This window comes from Balaenoptera acutorostrata, chromosome 13 (assembly GCF_949987535.1).
Source record: "Balaenoptera acutorostrata chromosome 13, mBalAcu1.1, whole genome shotgun sequence".
In the NCBI taxonomy this organism is placed as follows: domain Eukaryota; kingdom Metazoa; phylum Chordata; class Mammalia; order Artiodactyla; family Balaenopteridae; genus Balaenoptera; species Balaenoptera acutorostrata.
This window is the reverse complement of record NC_080076.1, coordinates 85,121,012-85,140,083: the sequence shown is the minus strand read 5'-3', so window position 1 is coordinate 85,140,083 and position 19,072 is coordinate 85,121,012. Positions and strand designations below refer to the sequence as shown.

At 41.0% G+C, this 19,072-nt stretch overlaps 2 protein-coding genes and 1 non-coding gene across 4 annotated transcripts in view; 2 read left to right on the top strand and 1 right to left on the bottom strand.

The window, feature by feature from the left end:
* The window catches only part of IFT81 (intraflagellar transport 81), a 203,125-nt gene that overhangs the window by 26,378 nt on the left and 157,675 nt on the right, over positions 1–19,072 (top strand). The window lies entirely within an intron of this gene.
* The window catches only part of P2RX7 (purinergic receptor P2X 7), a 53,707-nt gene continuing 35,412 nt past the window's right edge, over positions 778–19,072 (bottom strand). Inside the window, exons 8-13 of one of the 2 annotated variants that reach the window (XM_007189522.2) lie at positions 17,994–18,130; positions 10,485–10,575; positions 9,137–9,202; positions 8,900–9,049; positions 7,022–7,123; positions 778–3,511 (exon numbers count right to left, since the gene is read on the bottom strand). In XM_007189522.2, coding sequence (XP_007189584.2) covers positions 3,014–3,511; positions 7,022–7,123; positions 8,900–9,049; positions 9,137–9,202; positions 10,485–10,575; positions 17,994–18,130 — 1,044 coding nt within the window. In that variant the 3' untranslated portion in view covers positions 778–3,013. The remainder of the gene's footprint in view (positions 3,512–7,021; positions 7,124–8,899; positions 9,050–9,136; positions 9,203–10,484; positions 10,576–17,993; positions 18,131–19,072) is intronic. The other variant, XM_057526621.1, reaches the window with a different exon arrangement.
* Positions 5,351–5,486, top strand: LOC130704681 (U4atac minor spliceosomal RNA). Its single transcript, XR_009005137.1, has one exon. It is a non-coding gene; the product is annotated as a U4atac minor spliceosomal RNA (small nuclear RNA).

Sequence of the window (19,072 nt, the reverse complement as noted above, 5' to 3'; positions counted from 1 at the left end):
CCTACAAGATTGTCCCCCACTTCAGACACCAGTCATGTCCAGGGTTGTCACCTGTACTTCTGACCAACTGGTTATAAATTGGGGGTTCCTATAACCCCCTCTTCAGGTTCAGTAATTTGCTGTAGTGGCTCGTATAACTCAGGGAAACACTTATATTTACCCATTTATTATAAAGGATATATTAAAAGATACAGATGAACAGCCAGATGAAGAGTTACATAGAGTGAGGGCCAGAAGGGTCCTGAGTGCAGAAGCTTTTGTCCTTGTGGAGTTGGGGGTGTACCACCCTCCCCAAATGTGGATGTATTCATCAGTATGGAAGCTTTCTTAACCCCACAGTGTAGGGGTTTTTATGGAGGCTTTATCACATAGTCAAAATCGATTATTAACTCAATTTCCAACCCCTCCCCACTCTAGAGGATAAGGTGGTAGGACTGAAAGTTCTAAGCTTCTAATCATGGCTTGGTCTTTCTGGTGACCAGCCCACTTCCTGAAGTTATCCAGGAACCCACCAAGAGTGGCCTCATTAGAACACAAGACAGTTCTAAATTCCAGGGGATTTAGGAGCTCTGTGTTAGGAACTGGGGGCAGAGACTAAAAACATATCTTTGTATGTCAAAGTGCCTCAGTGTGTATATGTTGAATGAATGTGTCAATGAATGAGCTAACTGATTTGGGGATCTTCTGAGAAAAGAAAGTAAAAGGAATACTTCGGTAAACGTGAATTACACGTTATTTTTTTTTATTATCAAAACTATTAAGACATCTACATTGCCAAGCTAGAATTAGGAAGGGTTTTAAAAATGGTTCCCTCTAAAGAGAGGAATGCAAGTCCATAACCAATGCTACATGAAATCAGGCAGTGTTACAAGAAAGCAGATCTCCAATACAGAGATGAAGCAGTGAATAGTATGCAATTACTATAACAGGAGAATGGAATTAAGTATAAAAAACAGATCCTGCAAAATGTGACTTTCCTTGGGATGCCTTTGGCGATGACACTATTTTCTACTGTAGACCAAAACTAAGAATATAAATATGATGCATGCTGTTGTAGAAAGTGTCAGACATTTTGCACTTAGCTGATGTAACACATCACCCTCTCACTGTCTCACCCAGACCATCTGGGAAAGGTGAAAACAACAGGTGGATCCAGTGATTATTTGTCATTCCAAATGCTGACTCCATCTGGGGTCTCCACAAGGTGACAGAAACACACTAGGGGGAAGGCATCAAAAAATAACATATGAAGGCTCAGAGGCTATCAGAATGGAAATCTGTAGCAGTTACATAGCATTCTCAGAGTAAAAAATTTCAATTCTGAAGAAGTCATATATAATTCACTTTTCAAAAATATCTCTGAAAGGTAGTAAAAATGAGAGTTAAATCTGGCCCAGTTAACTTGATTCCTGAGTTTAAAGCCAGGTGAAATCCTGGGACCAAAAAAGAAGGTTTTTGTTCATATTATCTTACATTAAAACAGTAGAAAGCTGATGACTTCTAAAAAGTGTCAAAATGGTAAATCTTAGAGTATGTATTAAAAACTCACAGATCCTTCATTAGTCACCGTTTTGAATAGTGTTCTCTATTTATTCTTTAAAATAGTTGTCGTTTAGAAATAGTCCGTTCTAGTGCCAAAACCTTGAAACGGAAATCCTGCAGGAGGATCCTAAAACCTGCTATTCATTTTTATACTCTTAGCAGTTGACGTATAGAAATGGTAAAAGGTTTGAGTGTGAGTTGCTTTTTAAGTAGCATCCAGACTGCATCCATTGTAATTGGCTGCAAAGTACAGGATGTTAAAGGCATAAAGGTGGCTTGTTCCAGTTTTTAACAGCAATACTTACTTCCAGTCATAGAAATGTGATGTGGATTGAAATGTATTGGGTAGCTCAGCAGTTAGATTTGATGGATTCCAGGGCTGGTCTGGTGAGTTACCTGATTTGGTCTGCAGCTCTTCTAGAACTGCCAAATAGAAACCCAAGCCCCCGAGGGGCTCCAGGGATTTTTTGGCTGAAAACCTGGACACACGTCTTAGACCCAGAGAAGATGAGGGCTGAGTCTACATCCCATGAATCAGGCTTGCTCTCTGTCCCAGTTATCTGTCGCTATGTAACAGACAACCCTAAACATAGTGGTTTAAAATAACAATTTTTGTTCTGTGTTTTCACTGGGTAGCTATCACTTGGGTTGTCTGATGCAGTTGCAGTCATATGTTAGCAGGATCTGGAATCATCTGAAGGCTTCTTCTCTCCCATGGGCTTGGATGGCCTGAATGCTGGGGGCATCTCTCCTCTTCACATGGCTGCTTGGGCTTCTTCACAGCAGGGTGGACTCAGGATAGGCAGATTTTTACATGGGAGCTTGCTTCCTTCACAGCAAGAGTTTCAAGGGACAGGAAGTGGAAGCTGACAGCATCTTAAGACCAAGACCCTGAACCTGACACAGCATCACTTTATCATTGGATAAAGTGATCAGAGCTGCCAAGACACAAGGGGAGGAGATATAACCCCTCAGGTCCTATAGGACAAATGCCAAAAAATTTGTGCCAAAACTTTTAATCCTCCCCATTCTTTAACCAGGACCCAAGGGTTGGTTGATAGTTGGACATTATCCTAGTCTCACCTCAAAATGAGCTGCTTCATATTCATGTAGCTCTTTATGCGTTAATAAGAGAGTTTGTGTACACTGTCTCAATTTGCTCTCCTAATATCCCTGTGAAACAATAGGTTGGATAATAAGGCAACTGAGGTACAGAGGTTAAAGGCCTAGGATCACACAACTTCCTAGGGATAGAATGGAGATATAAATCTGAATCTCTTGACTCTCAGTCCATGCTGAGGGATTCTAGTTTATTTGCTGTTTGTTTACCCTGGTCACTTTGCTCTCTGACACATACAGAGCTGGGGGAGGAGGAAAGCACATTTCCCTTTGGCTGAAAATCTGGACACACATCTTTGCAGGTGAAGCTCAAGGTGCAAGCAAAGGCAATGTTATATGACTGCTCAGCACATCAGTAAGGACTCTTGAAGCCACTGTACTGGCCTTCCCTCTTGGGAAACTCTCTCCGGATCCTCCAGCGGCAGCAGCTGGGCAGGATGGCAAAGTCAGCCAGGTCCTGGGAGCCAAAGCGCCACGTAGTATAGCACCTGTAGGCGCAGTGCCGCAGCTGGCTGTTGGTAGAATCTGCATCGAGCACCAGCAAGGGCTCCTGGTAGTGCAGGAGGAACTGCAGGACGTGTCTGGACAGGATAAGCTTCTTGAACAGCTCTGAGGTGGTGATACAGGCACCCAGCTTTTTCCGACAGCACAGCTCCTCAAAGCATCTTTGTCTCTCAGGGAGTTGGGATGGGAGGCACTTTCCGCACTGGCACCAATTCGGGCAGTCACTGGATCTAGGGGTTGCCCCTTCACTGAGCAGCTGGATAGCCTCTGGTTGTCCAGGAGTGGGGGGTGGCTCGTGAAGAGACAGAGGCAGCCTGGACAAGTCTGTGAAGTCCATTGGGGGTCTCTGAAAAAGGCAAGTTTCCAAACCCATCAGCACTGACAACCCCTAGGGTTCTAAGTTCTTTAATTTTATTATTAACTTATAAAATTACATTTAATATTACATTAATACTAGTAGCTATCATTTACTAAATGTATATATCAGGACTGTGTTTCGCAAGCATTGCCTCATTTAGGCTCTCGGAGAACCTCGTGAGATATGTGTTCTGATCTCCATTTTACAGATTTGGAAAGTGAAATTCAGAAAAGCCAGGCCTCAATACATGTATCTCTTCGGAGAGACCTTCTTGCCTTGACCACCTGATCTAGGGAGTTCCCCTCCTCCCAGGTCATTCTCTTATCACATAATGATGTTCTATGTTTGTTATGAGGAAATGATCTTATGAACTGATATGTTTACTTAATGATTCTTCTTCCACATGAAAGCAGGGGCCCTGTTTGCTTTGTTTACTGCCTGTATTCCCAATGCCTAGGACAGTGCCCACACATAGTAGACAGGAAATATTTGTTGACTTAGCTCTGCTTTCTCCTTTCTCACCATGCTCCCTTTTCTGAAAAAATCCATTTGTTATCCTCCAGTGGAAGTTGCCATAATTGCCATCATTTATGTCTATTCTTCATGACATATACCTTCATTCACCAGACAAAGAAAGTCTGAGTTAAGTACATTAAAATCGAATGGTTCTTGTACATGAATGTTCACAGCAGCACTATTATAATAGCCAAAGGGTGACAATAACCTAAGTGTCCATCAATGGATGAGTGGATTAAAAAAATGTTATGTTCATACAATGGACTATTATTCAGCTATAAAAAGGAATGAAGTACTGACAAATGCTAAACATGGATGTTTAGCTAAACATGGATGGAACCTTGACATTATGCTAAATGAAAGAAGCCAGACATAAGAGGACAAATATCATATGATTCAATTTACATGAAATGTCCAAAATAGGTAAATCCATGTATACAGAAATCTACAGAAAGCAGATTAGTGGTTGCCAGGGGCTGGGGAGAAGTGACTGAGTAGTGGCTGCTGAATGGATACAAGGTTTCCTTTTGGGGTGTGAAAAGCCTCTGGAGCTAGATAGTGGTGATGGTTGCACAGCATTGTGGATATACTAAATGTCACGAACTGTACACTTTATTTTTTTTCCTCTTTAAAAAAATTATGTATTTATTCATTTATTTGGCTACGCCGGCTCCCAGCCGCAGCACAGGGGATCCTCACCGCCGTGCGCAGGATCCTCGCTGCAGCACGCAGGATCTTCAGTTGCGGCACGTGGGCTCTTCCAGTTGCAGCATGTGGGATACATCTCCCCGACAAGGGATCAAACCCGGGCCCCCCGCATTGGGAGCACGGAGTCCCAACCACTGGACCACCAGGGAAGTCCCTGAACTTCACACTTTAAAATGATTAAAATGGTAAATTTTAGGTTATGTGTATATCACCACCCCCACCCCAACACACAGGAGTTCACTTTATACCCAGATCTGATAAAAACTTTACAAGAGTGGAAGAATTTTGGCCAGGCTCTCTCAAGAAGAGATGTAAAATTCTTAAATATTAGTGAATTGAATCCAGCAGTAAATACAAAGAATCATACATCGCACTCAAACTGATGTTATTGCAGATTCCTGCAAGGTTGGCTTAATATGTGAAAACCAATCAGTGTAATGCACCACATGACAGAAGAAAAGAAAACTCATTGATTTGGAAAGAAGCAGAAAAAACACGTTATTTTAGAACTCAGTATCCATTCATGATAAAAATTCTTAGTAAACTAGGAGCAGAGGGGAATTTTCTTAATCTGATAGAGCATTCTTTAAAAACCTACAGCAAACCATCCTTTTCCTGGGGTTGCGCTACTGTCCGATCCGATGAGCGTGTAGCGAGGGCAGTACTGCTAACGCCTAAGAAAAAAAAAAAAAAAAAACCTACAGCAGGGACTTCCCTGGCGGTCCAGTGGTTAGGACATGGCGCTTTCACTTTGGTGGGCCGGGTTCAATCCCTGGTCTGGGAAGTAGGATCCCGCAAGATGTGGGGCGAGGCCGGAAAAAAAAAAAGACCTACAGCAAGTACTATAGTGAAATAAAAAACTTTCTTCCTGAGATAGGGAATGAGACAAAGATGCTTGGTCTTATCACTTCTATTCAGTATTGTACTGGACATCCTAACAGGTGTAATAAGCTCCTAGAGCTGGAAGAAGCAAGAAAGGAACCTCCCCTAGAGCCTTCAAAGGGAGCACAGCCCTGCTGACACCCTGATTTCAGAATTCTGGCCTCCAGAACTGTGAGAGAATAAATTTCTGTTGTTCCAAGCTACCTAGTTTGTGGTCATTTATTATGGCAGTTGTAGAAAACTAATGCAGTTAGTGAAGATGTCCAGCAGCCAGAACTGCGGGGGGGAGTGTGAATTAGAGCACCCACTTCAGAGAACTGTTAGGTAGTATCTACTAAAGCTGAACACACACCTGCCTTATGACTTAGCAGTTCCACTCTTAGGTGCCATACGTTTACTGTAGCAGCGTCATTGGCATGAACCCCAAAGTGGAAACTACCCAAATAGGTAGTTCATTCAACAATAGAATGGATAAATAAATTGAATGTTTATAAAACGGAAATTATACAACAATGAGAATGAACCATTGCTACACACAACATCATGGATGACTCTCACAAAAATAATATTGAGGGAAGGAAGCCAGACACTCAACAGAGTATGTAATGAATACATACTATAGGATTAAAATTTTTTTAAAATTCTAAAAATAAAATAAAATAATTTTTTAAATAAAAAAATTCTAGAAGAGGTAAAACTAACCTTGAATACAGGATAATGACTACTTTTAAGGGAAGGTAGTAATTTGGAGGCATAAAAGGGACTTCTGCTAGTAATAGTCACTTTTTAAATCTGGGTGCTTGTTACATGTGTTACATGTGGTTTACTTTGTCAAGTCATCAATTGTGATTTATACACATTTCTAAATATATTTATATTTAATAGTAAGCTTTGGGCTTCCCTGGTGGCACAGTGGTTAGGAATCTGCCGGCCAGTGCAGGGGACACGGGTTCGAGCCCTGGTCCGGAGGATCCCACATGCCGCGGAGCAACTAAGCCCGTGCACCACAACTGCTGAGGCCCGTGTGCCTAGAGCCTGTGCTCTGCAGCAGGAGAAGCCACCACAATGAGAAGCCCATGCACTGCAACGAAGAGCAGCCCCCGCTCGCCGCAACTAGAGAAAGCCAGCACACAGCAACGAAGACCCAATGCAGCCAAAAATAAATAAATAAATAAATAAATAAATAAATAAATAAATAAATAAATAAATTTTAAAAAAATAGTAAGTTTTCTCTTAAAAAGGAAAAAAGACTAACAGGAATTTGCTGGCGGTCCAGTGGTTAGGACTCTGCGCTTCCACTGCAGGGGCAAGGGTTCGATCCCTGATTGGGGAACTAAGATCCTGCATGCTGTGCGGCGTGACCGAGAAAAAAAAAAAGACAAAACAACTTACTGGCACTTCTTCACCTTCAACATCTTGCAGACTTCTCCCAAGTAGCCTTTGGTTTACCATCCTAATGTGGGGTTCATCCACAAAGGACACATATTTTAATGTCTAGGAAATAAAGATTAAAAGGTTACCAATTTTAGTTCAGAATTATCACGAATTGCATATCTGAACATATCTAAAGGCAACTGTTATTCCTATTTCCAAATGACAACCTGTTACACAAGCTAACCAAAAACTCTTGCTAACGAAGAAAGAATGATTCCGAGTCTAAAGGTAAATCAGAAATGGAGCCCCAAGCACCTTAATTTGTAGATTTAGAGTATCCACAGCTTACTGCCTAATATCTCTAGGTCCCCCAAGTGCTATGTAAAATTCCTTTGTTGTGTTCCCTCAATTTCAGTTACTCTAGGTTGAATATCTCCAGAAAGTTATACTATTGAATCTTAAATTATTTATATTTTCATTAAATTTCATCCCATCTTGGGCCATGAAATGGTGATTAATTTTAGTTGCAAAGATGAACTTTTACTTTAATGACAAATACATGTACAATGAACAATGAATTGTGCATTCAGCTGCTAAAAAAGGACAGCAATGTTCTTGGATAAAAGAAAGAAACCCTCTGTTGTTTTTAAATACCAGAGATTTCTCTTTGATTGGAGGAAATCATGGAGTCAATGTAGTAAATTCCAAATTAATCAAATCAAAACCATACAGATGAACTAAAATTTGACCACTCTGACCACTCCCCCATCCTAGGCTCCTTTCCAGAAGCAATCACTGTTACCACTTTTATGAGTGTCCAGTACCTTTTTTTATACATATATTACCTCCCCACACACATTTATATGTGTGTGTGTATAATACATGTAGAAAATATGCAGAATCTATATGTGTGTGTATATAAATGGACATACATAATATATGTGTAGAAAAAACATAGAATTAGTTTATGTGTATTGTTGCTTTTTAACCTATATATCATACCATATATATTGTTCCATAGTTTGCTTTTTTCCTGTCAACAAACGTCTTGGATATTTGCTCATGCCAGTACCTATAACATAGTGGTTATAAACATGGATTCTGAAACCAGCCTGCCTGAGTTGGAATTTCAGCTCTGCCACTTACTAACTGTATGACTTTGGGCAAATTATTTAACCTTCCTGTGCCTCAATTTCCTCATCTATAGAAAGAGATAATAGTAGCACCTATCTAGAGTTCTGCTAATAATCATAATCCCATAAACCTACATGTAGGGTTGTGTGAAGATTCAGTGAGTTAACGTTTACGTAGCATTGGAAATGCTATGTAAATGTTTGCTTTTATAATAATCTACCTCATTTTTAAAAACTGGTGCCAGGCATTCCTTACTATGGATTTATCATAGTTTATTTCACCTTTCACCTATTGGACATTTGGGCAGATGCTCCTCTTCATTGTCACAAACAGCACTGTGATGGACATCTTGTACATGTGTACTACTTGGGTACCCATGTGAGTGTTTCTCTAAGGCAGGTATAGAGAAGTGGAAATGCCAGGCTGTAAAGTATGTCCCATTTAAATGTTACTAGATTTACAAATTGTTCTCCAAAGTCATTATACATTTTTTGCACAACCAATTTAATAAATCTGACAAAACTGACAAATCCTGGAACATAAAAATTTGTTTTCCCTATATCTTGCTTCTCCATTTTTGTGTCTATTCTTCACTGAAACTAAAGGATTCATCTGAGAGATGGTGGATTGGGGTAGAGTCCAGAGAATTATCCACCATGGGATTGATTACACCTATGATTTTGGCCTTATTTTTGCATACTTCTCCGCGATCCAATGGGCCATACAGGTGTTTTAACATCCCATAGACACAGCAAGCCTTACCTGCTTTGGCTCCACAATGGATTCACACGTCTTCCTGTAGTAGTATTCATTGACTGCACAGGGTTCACAGCACTTGCAACAGGGATAAATACGGGATCGACAGCATTTATTTGAGTAAGTGTTGATGAGAAAGTCAATGAACACAGTGGCCTGGGAAAAACCCAGACAAGCACCGTGTCAGTGAAACTTCCTTTTGCTAAATCATTTTCATAAAATGTGAGAAAGAGAATCCCTTACCAAACCAAAGTAAGAGAGGTTTGAACCGATGTACACGATCAGCTGGATAATGTCAAATTTTCCTCCCTGGAAACAGAGTACAAAAGGTTACCCGGTTGAACTTCAGAGCAATGCTCTTTTGCTCTAACATGTAATTGTAAGTTCCAGCAGAGGAGGGAGTCTAGTGCCGTGAATTTGACAGATGCATACAAAGTGTTCACGGCAACAAAGATTAAGGAGACTGAAAATATGAATCCCATTCCTCCTGCTTCTGCCTTTCAGGATGTGCTTGAAAACATGGATGTTTTAAACAAATAAGCACTGGAACTCACACATTGAGAAGAGAACCATTGAAAGTTTGTTTTTCCATTCAAGGTGAGGGTTTCAAAAGAGCTTTCCCTAAAAGTGATTTGAGATTACTTTGGAAACAGAGGGAAGGAATGTCTGCACGAACTCTTCCCATAGATGTCCTTGTGGTTTTTATTCTCAGTGTCTTTGTATCCTCTCACTATATCTCATCGATTCTTGTGCTGCTTATCACCATGTTACATAAGTAATACGCTGTCAGACAAGGTATGTGGGCATCTGTTGATTTTTGCATACCCAGCCTCCCCTCCTTCTGGAGACAGCATGCCCGTTTTGGAGAACCATTTGTGTCCATACTCAGTCCATGTAGTTTGCAGGGAAGGGGCTGGTTCAGGGCGGTCTAAGACCAGCCATTGTGAGTGACCCTGGTCATAGTAATTAGTTCAGAAGTGAGCATCTGGCCCATATTGGGCCAGTCAAAGCCAGTGGCATCTGCTGAGGCTTTTGCTGAGATGTTCTCTTTTCACTGAGGTTGCTAAATTGCTAAGGTATAAGTAGCTGCTAACACCACTGCATAGTGATGACCCGCTGTGAATGACACCAAAACAGAGGAGAACAAATGTAAGAGATGGAGGGAGGCAGGTTCCTGATGATGTTGTTAAGACATCTGGATTCAATGATGCCCGAAGCCTGAAAATTGCCTCTGGATTTTTCAGTTATGTGAACTAAAAAAAAAAAAGACTTCTTTTTTCCTAAGCCCATTTGAATTGGATTCCTTACAAAGTATTTTGCAGAGGGATTTCTTTCTCTCTCTTTTTTAAGCATCAGAGTATATTGAAATTTGAGTATTAGGTTTTTTCCCCAAGCCCACTCTTGTACTCATTAGATGACTTGTCCATGAACAAGGACATTTCTTCCCCCTCTCTGATCCCACATGCAAGATGCACAGTGCCAGCTAACGACTATGACCAAAAACGTTCACCCTTTGAGACGCTACAGCAATAATTAAGACACAGTCATAGGAATGGAGATGCCAGTGGCTGAGAGCAGAGAAGAGACTTACGGTGCCAAAAACCAGGATGTCAAAACGGATCCCAAAGGCTTTTATCAGGGTCCGCTTTTCGGTATTATTTTCCTTATAGTACTTGGCGTATCTGTAGGAGGAAAAGGATACATATTTATAAAGATCTATCTGGAAGTGCTGGTATTTTATGAAAAGAAAAACCGAAGCAGTAGTTGATCTAGTCTTCTTTGTCCATCTTCTAGCTCTGCTGTGGTTGGCAAAGGGAAGAACACAATCCAAACCCATGAAATTCTCTCTCTCTTCACCTGGAACCAAGGCACCACTTCCCTACCTCACCTTCTCTACTTCCAGCATCACAGGATGATGGAAAGTCTGTTTTAGTTTAAGATTAAAATGAACAATTTTTAACCAGTACAAGGTTAACAACAAGAGAAATTTAAAAAAATAACATCAAGCACTCTGATCATTCTCTAAGAGGGAAAAGTTTAGCTTCTAGAACAAAGAGGGGGAGGGTGAATCTTAGATACTAATTAATGGATTGGGAACAGGTGCCCCTCAGCAATCTGCTCTAACTGTGTTTTCTTAAGATTCTGTATTTGTCTGTTTGGCGTCCATTATCACCAGGGCCAAACTAGCAGACAACGTTGTTTACAAGCCCCCTGCAATCCACCTTTTGCGAGTATGTGAAAATCATGTTACAAAGCCTCTGACCAATCCTGAGTCCATATCTCCAGCCACCACCTGTATCTAACTTTCACACACCCAGCCAACATTTCCCCTGCCCTAACTTGCCCAGGGCCAGGTACCAGACAACCAGAGACCACCCCTGTAGCCCAGAGCCCACCAACTACTCAAACTAGCCAGTCCTAAGCTGTTTCCCCTGCCCTGCCTTGCCTTTCCCACAGAAAACACAGTAAAGGCTCTGGGCTGTGCTTTCCCCTTTCTCCTGCTAACCCCTGACCAAACCTGGTGCTTCCCCCTGTGGCCCTGTGTGGCCTGGTGTGCCCCACCTCTCGGGAAATTCTTCTTTCAAGGGCATTGACTTCTCTGCGTTATCACTCAGTCACCTTTATAAATTAAGACCTGGGCACAAATCACAGTCACCCCAAATATGCAGCCCTCATCAGTGCTACAGTCAGGGAAAGTGGCATGTTTTGTTTTTCATGAATAATTAGGAAGGCTTAAGCCACATGCCTCACAAAACTTTTAAATCTGACTCTCCCTCTTACCACTTTTAGTGGTTGTTTTTAGGTAAGGACATATATTTTCTTTGAGTTATTAATTCATAATCTATTTAAAGGTGTGGGGAGAGAAGAAAACAGAAAACGGATGCTCTGCCAGAATATAGTATGGAACATCTGAAATTCTTATTCTTTTTAAACTCTCGATCTGACATTGAGATCAGTTAGATATTCTCAGGCGCTTCAGTGCCTGTTTCTGGCCAAAGGGGTTTCAGTTTCTTTGCATCTGATTGTTCTCATTCCATGACAGTACTTTCTTCTGCTCTATTAATTGATTTGTTTTTTAAAATACAAAGCAAGCATGCATCACCACTCCATGCCCCAGGGTTGCATTATCTCTCTATGCAAGCTGTTTTGCTGGAAGGTTAACATTGTTTAGTAAATACTTGAATTTCTGCTTTCAGGGTCTTGGTACAGTGGTTCTCAAACTGAGGGCAAGAATCACTTGGGAAGTGTGTTCAAAAGGCAGATTCCTGGGCCTCACCCCCAAAGGGTGGTTTCAAAAGGTGTGAGGTGTTTCTAGGAATCTGTATTTCCAGGGAAGGTACCAGGTGGTTCTGATGCAGGTGATCAGTGGGCCACACTCAGAACACCAGGCCCTGGGCAAGGATGTTTTTACACTCTGTAGTGGGTTGAATAATGGCCCCCCAAAAAGATAAGTCTAAGTGCCTAACCCCTGCACCTATGAATGTGACCTTATTTGGAAATAGGATCTTTGCAGATGTAAATGAGTTAAGGATCTCAAGATGAGATCATCCTGAATTTAGGGTGGGTCTTAAATCCAATGGCTGTATCCTTATAAGACAAAGGAAAGGGAGAGTTGAAACAGAAACACAGAGGAGAAGGCCATGTAAAGACGGAGGCAGATACTGGAGGTATGCAGCCACAAGTTAAGGACCACCTAGAGCCATCAGAAGCTAGAAGAGGCAAGGAAAGATCCTCCCTTAGAGACTTTAGAGGGAGTATGTCCCTGCTGACACCTTGATTTTGGACTTCTGGCCTCCAGAACTGAGAGAGATAAATTTCTGTTGTTTAAAGCCATCAAGTTTGTGGTAATTTGTTATAGCGGCCATAGGAAATGAATACACACACACACATTCTGAGAAGCAGAGAAGCACATCAGGCATTCTATTCTGTGTGGGTCTTCCCTGCTTTACACATCTTGTAAATAAACTGAATAATTGAAAAAGGATCTTTTGCCATGGATCTTTTGGTAAAGGACAGAATTCTGCAACGTGATCAATTCCTTCAACTTCCTATGTTTTAGAAAGTTATATTTTCTCATAAACCTCATATAACCTCTAACTTCCCTTTTGTGTGGCTATTTGAAAATAACTTGTCCAGTTACCCGTCAGATCTTGACATTTTATTTTTGGCTAAAGATTTCTTCTTGTGCTTATTCCAGAGAACCAATGCTCTAAAACTTTGTTCTAAAAGAATATTAACATCACAACCAGTTCTTCAGAAAGCTCAGATCTCTCCAGGAGCTAATGTTCTTAGGCTTAGCTCAGTGACTTGAAGGACATTTGCTAACATCTGATTGGTACATTGCCCTGCATGCGTCTGCTGATTGCTGAAAAAACAGCCTGTGAGGGCAGTCGGGGACCACTGATCCAGGCTTCTCTTTTTGCTAATGGCCACAAGCCAATTCAGTAGAGCAGCTGGGAATGATCAAAACATTACCTAAACTAGGAGCTGGTTTCAGGGCCCTGGATGAAATTGCACTGACCCGGAGAAGGCAAAATCCTCTAACGACGTCTTGATCTCAGCCAGCCTTTAGCCAAGGGTCTCAAATTCAAATGCCTATAGGGGCCAGATAACAGAAATGAGTGATGCAGCCAGGTAAGAGGCAATAAGGAGTGGTGAGGACCGTGGCAAGCCAAGAGCCACATGCCCTTTCTAAAGGGAACCACTGATACTCAGCTCTAGCCGAGTGCTCCCTGTGGAATATGAAGCCAGTGTTGTCAAATGGTTTGATTTTTTCAAATAGTTTAATTTTCAAAAAAAGTAGGAAGTCCATATTTTTATGTACAATGTCTCAACTTTCAAAACATTGTGCAGGCCAAAAACAAAAACAAAATTTGAAGCCTGCTTGCCAGTTAATGATGCTGCTTTAAGTAAAATATAAATAGAGCCATTTGCTTAAGTGGACCCCTCCAGAACTCAATAAGAGTGCTAGCAGAAGGGTTAGGAAGCAGTGAATGTGTATGTGTGTGTTTGCACGTGCACGTGTACTTTGGCCTGTACTTGCATGCTCAGATTAAGTAGACACTTTATTTTATTCATTCTCCCAGGCAGCTAGCAACCTGGTTGTAGAAAGAAAATATAGTCAGATGAATCATCTAAGAAGGAAGTATGTTTAGGATGCTAGGTAATATAGTCTAGACCAGTGCTTCTCAAATTTTAATGTGCACATGAATCTCCTGGGAATCTTAAGATGCAGATTTTGACTCAGTAAATTGAGAGTGGGGGCTGAGATTGTACATCATAACAAGCTCCCAGGTGAGGCCCATGTTGCTGGTTCCAGGATCACATTTGAGTATCAAGGGTCTAGATTAGTGATTCTCAAACTTAAGTTTGCATTAGAATAACCTGGAAGGCTTATGAAGACAATCCCGAGTGTCTGATTCAGTAGGTCTGGGGTAGAGCCTGAGAATTTGCATTTCTAACAAGATACCACATGATGCTGATATGGGGACCCGCACTTTGAGAACCACTGGTCCAGACCATTAGTACTAAAAGTATTCAGAGAAGCTAATATGTTTGCAAGTTGATTCCCTAACATGGACTCCTATGTGTGCAGTTTCTCTTCTTAACAGGAAAGCTCAGTCCTCAGGAAAGTGCATGATGCCTATGGGGGTCCTATCCTGTGCTTGGAGAGGCCTTTTCTGGTTGCATTTCCCTGCACCCCCATCACACTATCTTGTTTGATTTTCTTTGAAGCATTTATCATCATCTGAAATGGTTTTGTTGGATTTGTTTGTTCTATTGAGGTATAACTAACATATAATAATAAAATGCACAAGTCCTAAGGGTTCAATTCAATGAGTTTTGACAAATGAATACTCTATGTAACCTAGATCCCTGCCAACATCTAGAACATTCCATTACCCCAGAAAACTCTTGTGCTCCCTTCCAATCGGTTCCTACTTCTCCTTTCTACACCCAAACCCCAGCCCAGCAGCCATTGTTCTATCTTTTGTCATCACAGATAAGTTTGCCTGTTCTTGTATTTCATATAAATGGCATCATAGAATGTACTCGTTCAGGTCTGGCTTCTTTCACTCAATGTAATGTCTGTGGGATTCATCTATGTTGATGTGTGTATCAGTAATTTCTTCCATTTTTATTTATGTTAAGTAGTGTTTTATTATATAAATATATCACAATTTATTTCTTCATTCACCTGTTATTGCACATTTGGGTTCTTTCTGGGTTTTGGCTATTACGAGTAAGGATGCTGTGAACATTCATGTGCGAATCTTTTTGTGGAGCTATGTTTCCTTTCTCTTGGGTAAATACCTAAGAGTGGGATTTCTGGTTTAGAGGATAGATGTATGTTTACCTTTATAAGAAACGTCCCAACAATTCTCTAATGTGGTTGTACCATTTTACGCTCCCACCAGGAAAGTAGGAGAATTCCAGTTGCTCCTCCTCCTTGCCAACCTTTGGAATTTCCAGTGTTTTTAATTTTAGTCATTCTGGTGGGCATGTCATTATATTTCATTGTGGTTTAAATTTGCGTTTCCCTGGTGACTAACGATGTTGACTTGGAGTTTTTTATTTACTTATATTTTTGTCTTATATGTATAGTCATGTCCTATTAGGATATATGCTAAGCGGTAACTTGTCTATTTTGTTTACCAATGTATACCCATTGGGGCAACAAATATTTTTTTCTTCAGTATATATTTAATGAATGAAGAATGCCAGTATCAACATCCTACCAGCTTCTTAAGCAAATTGTATAACCAAGGGATATACTCAGCAACTCTCTCTGAAAAGGAAACAGCAAAAGCCTGCTTTGTGTCTGGAACCAGAGCACAAAATGACCAGCCATAACCACAGTCACAGAACCCTGCCTGCCTCCTCCCACAGGAAATGAAAGGTCATGGAGACTGTGTTATAAGCCTCAAACTGAGAGGCCAAGTTACTGCTGGTCCAGTGTTGTAGGGACAAGCTGAAAAAATTATCCAGACGTAGGAGGTAATGTGGAAACTAAGTTAGGGGCACAAGATCACCAATGGGAAAAACTCAGGAGCAGAGGACTGAACTGTGCAGAGCATCAAAACAAGAATAGATCAGCACAAAACCAGCACTAGCCAGCTTAAGAGTGAAAATGAACCAGAATTCTAGTGAATTAATAGGGTTGAAGTCCAGAAGCTAGAAGCATAGGCGATGTACTACAAAGAACCTTAAAAATTAGACAAAACTGCAGTGAGGAAGCAGTGTTACCCAAGGTATCAGGAGTCTTTAAGGTGCTCTTACCGGACTTCCCTGGTGGCTTAGTGGTTAAGAATCTGCCTGCCAACACAGGGGTCACGGTTCGAGCCCTGGTCCGGGAAGATCGCACATGCCGCGGAGCAACTAAGCCCATGCGCCACAACTACTGAGCCTGCGCTCTAGAGCCTGCGAGTCACAACTACTGAAGCCCGCATGCCTAGAGCCCGTGCTCCACAACAAGAGAAGCCACAACAATGAGAAGTCCGTGCACCGCAACGAAGACCTGACGCAGCCAAAAATAAATTTATTAAGAAAAAAAAAATGTTCTCACCAAAAGGATTTCCAATCAAGATGGCAGGCTGCCTCACCCCTTACACAAAGAAGTGCAAGATATTTTAAAGTCATATCAATATATTATTGAGCTCAAGACAAGGAAGGGCAGGTACTAGAGGTGAGTGGTAAGTGGGGACTAAAGCCACGTGAACCCTAGGAGTACCAGATCAGATTTGTATCTGAGCAGCTAGAGTCTTAACATACTTCTTGGGAAAGGAGCTGAGGCTGCAGATGCCCTACTTAGCAAGGAAGCAGGGATGGGATACTTCTAGTGGAGTGAAGACATCCAGCACCAAGAAATTAAACTAAAAACTGGTTTGTATTTGATAGATGCCATACAGTCCTGGCAGGAACAACTACAAAATTAAATTATCACCCCAGAGGAATGTCTCCATATCCCATGGCACACACAAAACTTTGCACAAGATCATTTCTCCCGAAGTCCACCAACAAATATTCCAAAGCCCCACAAAGAGAAATCCCATCCAAGTTGCTACAGTTCAGTGTGAAAGGGGTTATACAGTAGATTGGACAAAAGGAGTAGGATCCATAAGCTAAGAATGGATCTCACTGAAACAATAATAGATGGCTTTGAAAAAGAACTGAATATAAATCCGAGAAATGAAAAATAATAGCCATATAGTTTTTTTAAAACCTGAAAGCATATGGTAAAATGCTCATAACCTTTGATCCAATAATTCTGCTTCTAGAAATTTATCCTAAGGAAATAATCTGGGATTCAAACAAAGATATATGTACAGAGATATACACTACAGAGTTATTTATAAAGAAAAATCAGAAATACCCCAAATATCCAATAATGGCAGAATGGTGAGAAAATCATGAGATGGAAGGGAAAGGGTGTGTTTTGAGGTCTTAGTGATCTAGGTTAGGATTATGGAGCTTCTACTGTTAGCTGTGGGTCTAGGGGAGATCATTTCACCTTTCTCAGCTTTCCCCGGGACACTAATATCTACCTTCCAGGGTGGTTGTGAGGTTTAGTGATGGTGATATAAATGCCTGGTATATAGAAGACCCTCCCTAAGTTGTAGCTAATGTTATCATTACACTCACAATGGAATACGATGATAATTAATGTGATGGTCACAAAGAATTTTGAGTGACCTGGCATGTGAAAAACCCCCACAGAATACCAAATTATAAATGTGATATGATCTCATATAAGCCTCACAAAACAATTGGTTAGACGAAGGAACATTCACCACAAGGTTAGCTTCAGTTATGTCAGGATAGAGGAACTATGGGTGATTTTTATCCTCTTCTCTATGCTTTTCTCTGTTGCCCAAGTTTTGTTTTTATCTTACAAACAGTGTGCAATTCTTTAATAATTCATACAAAAATTCAGTCACTGCCTAGCTCTTAGAGGAAGTCTTTTACATTCCTCTTGTTTCCTTGGGAACCAAAACTAGTCTTGCTGGCTGCTGGGGATACAATTCAGCCAGGCCTGGAAGGTCCCTGGGGATCCAAGGGTGGCCAGTCACTGGGCAAGTCTGACGTGGAGCACTGTTACCTGAAGTTGTAGCCAGGGTACAAGGACTCCTTGGCAGTCTTGTCGTCAAGGCGACGGAAACTGTATTTTGGATGGCAGTGATGGAACCACCTGTCCAGATTGCAGTCCCAGTAGATCTCAATGCCCATGATTCCTCCCTGGGGAAGACAACGAGAGACAATCTCTAAGTCCCGCTGGACATGGGTTATGCAGCCATCAGACATCTCCCTGCATAGTGATGATCACTGAAGGAAAAGTTGGCTCTTGAGGGGAAAAAAAAATGCTAATTAAAAATTTCCGAGCCATAGGTGCAGCCCTATCTAACTCATACAACTACTACTGTGGCAGCTACGAACGCACCTCCCTGCTCCTCCTCCCACCTGGAACACACCACCGTTAAATTTATTTTCCTAAAATATAACTTTCAACAAACCACTCCTGTAATCAGACACCTTTAATGTCCACCCCCCGTTAAAGTTTAAGTTGAAACTTGTTAGACTGGAATTCATCGTGCTCCATCACATCTTCTCTGCTTATCTCCCAGTACACCCCTGGAGAAAGCTCTTATTCCGAACTCTCTATGCTTTTCCCTAAACACACTTTGCATTTTCATTTCTTTTTTTAAAAACAGCTTTATTGAGATACAGTTCACATACAGTTCGCCCACATAACATGTGCATTTAACAGTTTTTAGTATATTCACGTATATGTGCAACTGCCACCACAATCAATTTTACAACATTTTCATTACCTCCAAAAGAAAACATGTAAACTTTAGTTACCACCCCTCTCTCAAGCACTAAGCAACCACTAATCTACCTTTTGTCTCTATAGAGCTCCTTGTTCTGAACTTTCATATGAATGAAATCATATAATATATGATCTTTTATGTCTGGCTTCTTTCACTTAGCATGATGCTTTTAAAGTTCATCCATGTTGTAGCATGTGTCAGTACTTCATTCCTTACTGTGGTGGAAGAATATTCTATTGATTGAGTATACTACATTTTGTTTATCCATTCATCCTTTGATGGACACTTGGGTTGTTTCCACCTTTTGGCTATTATGAATAAGCTGCTGTGAACATTTATGTACAAGTTT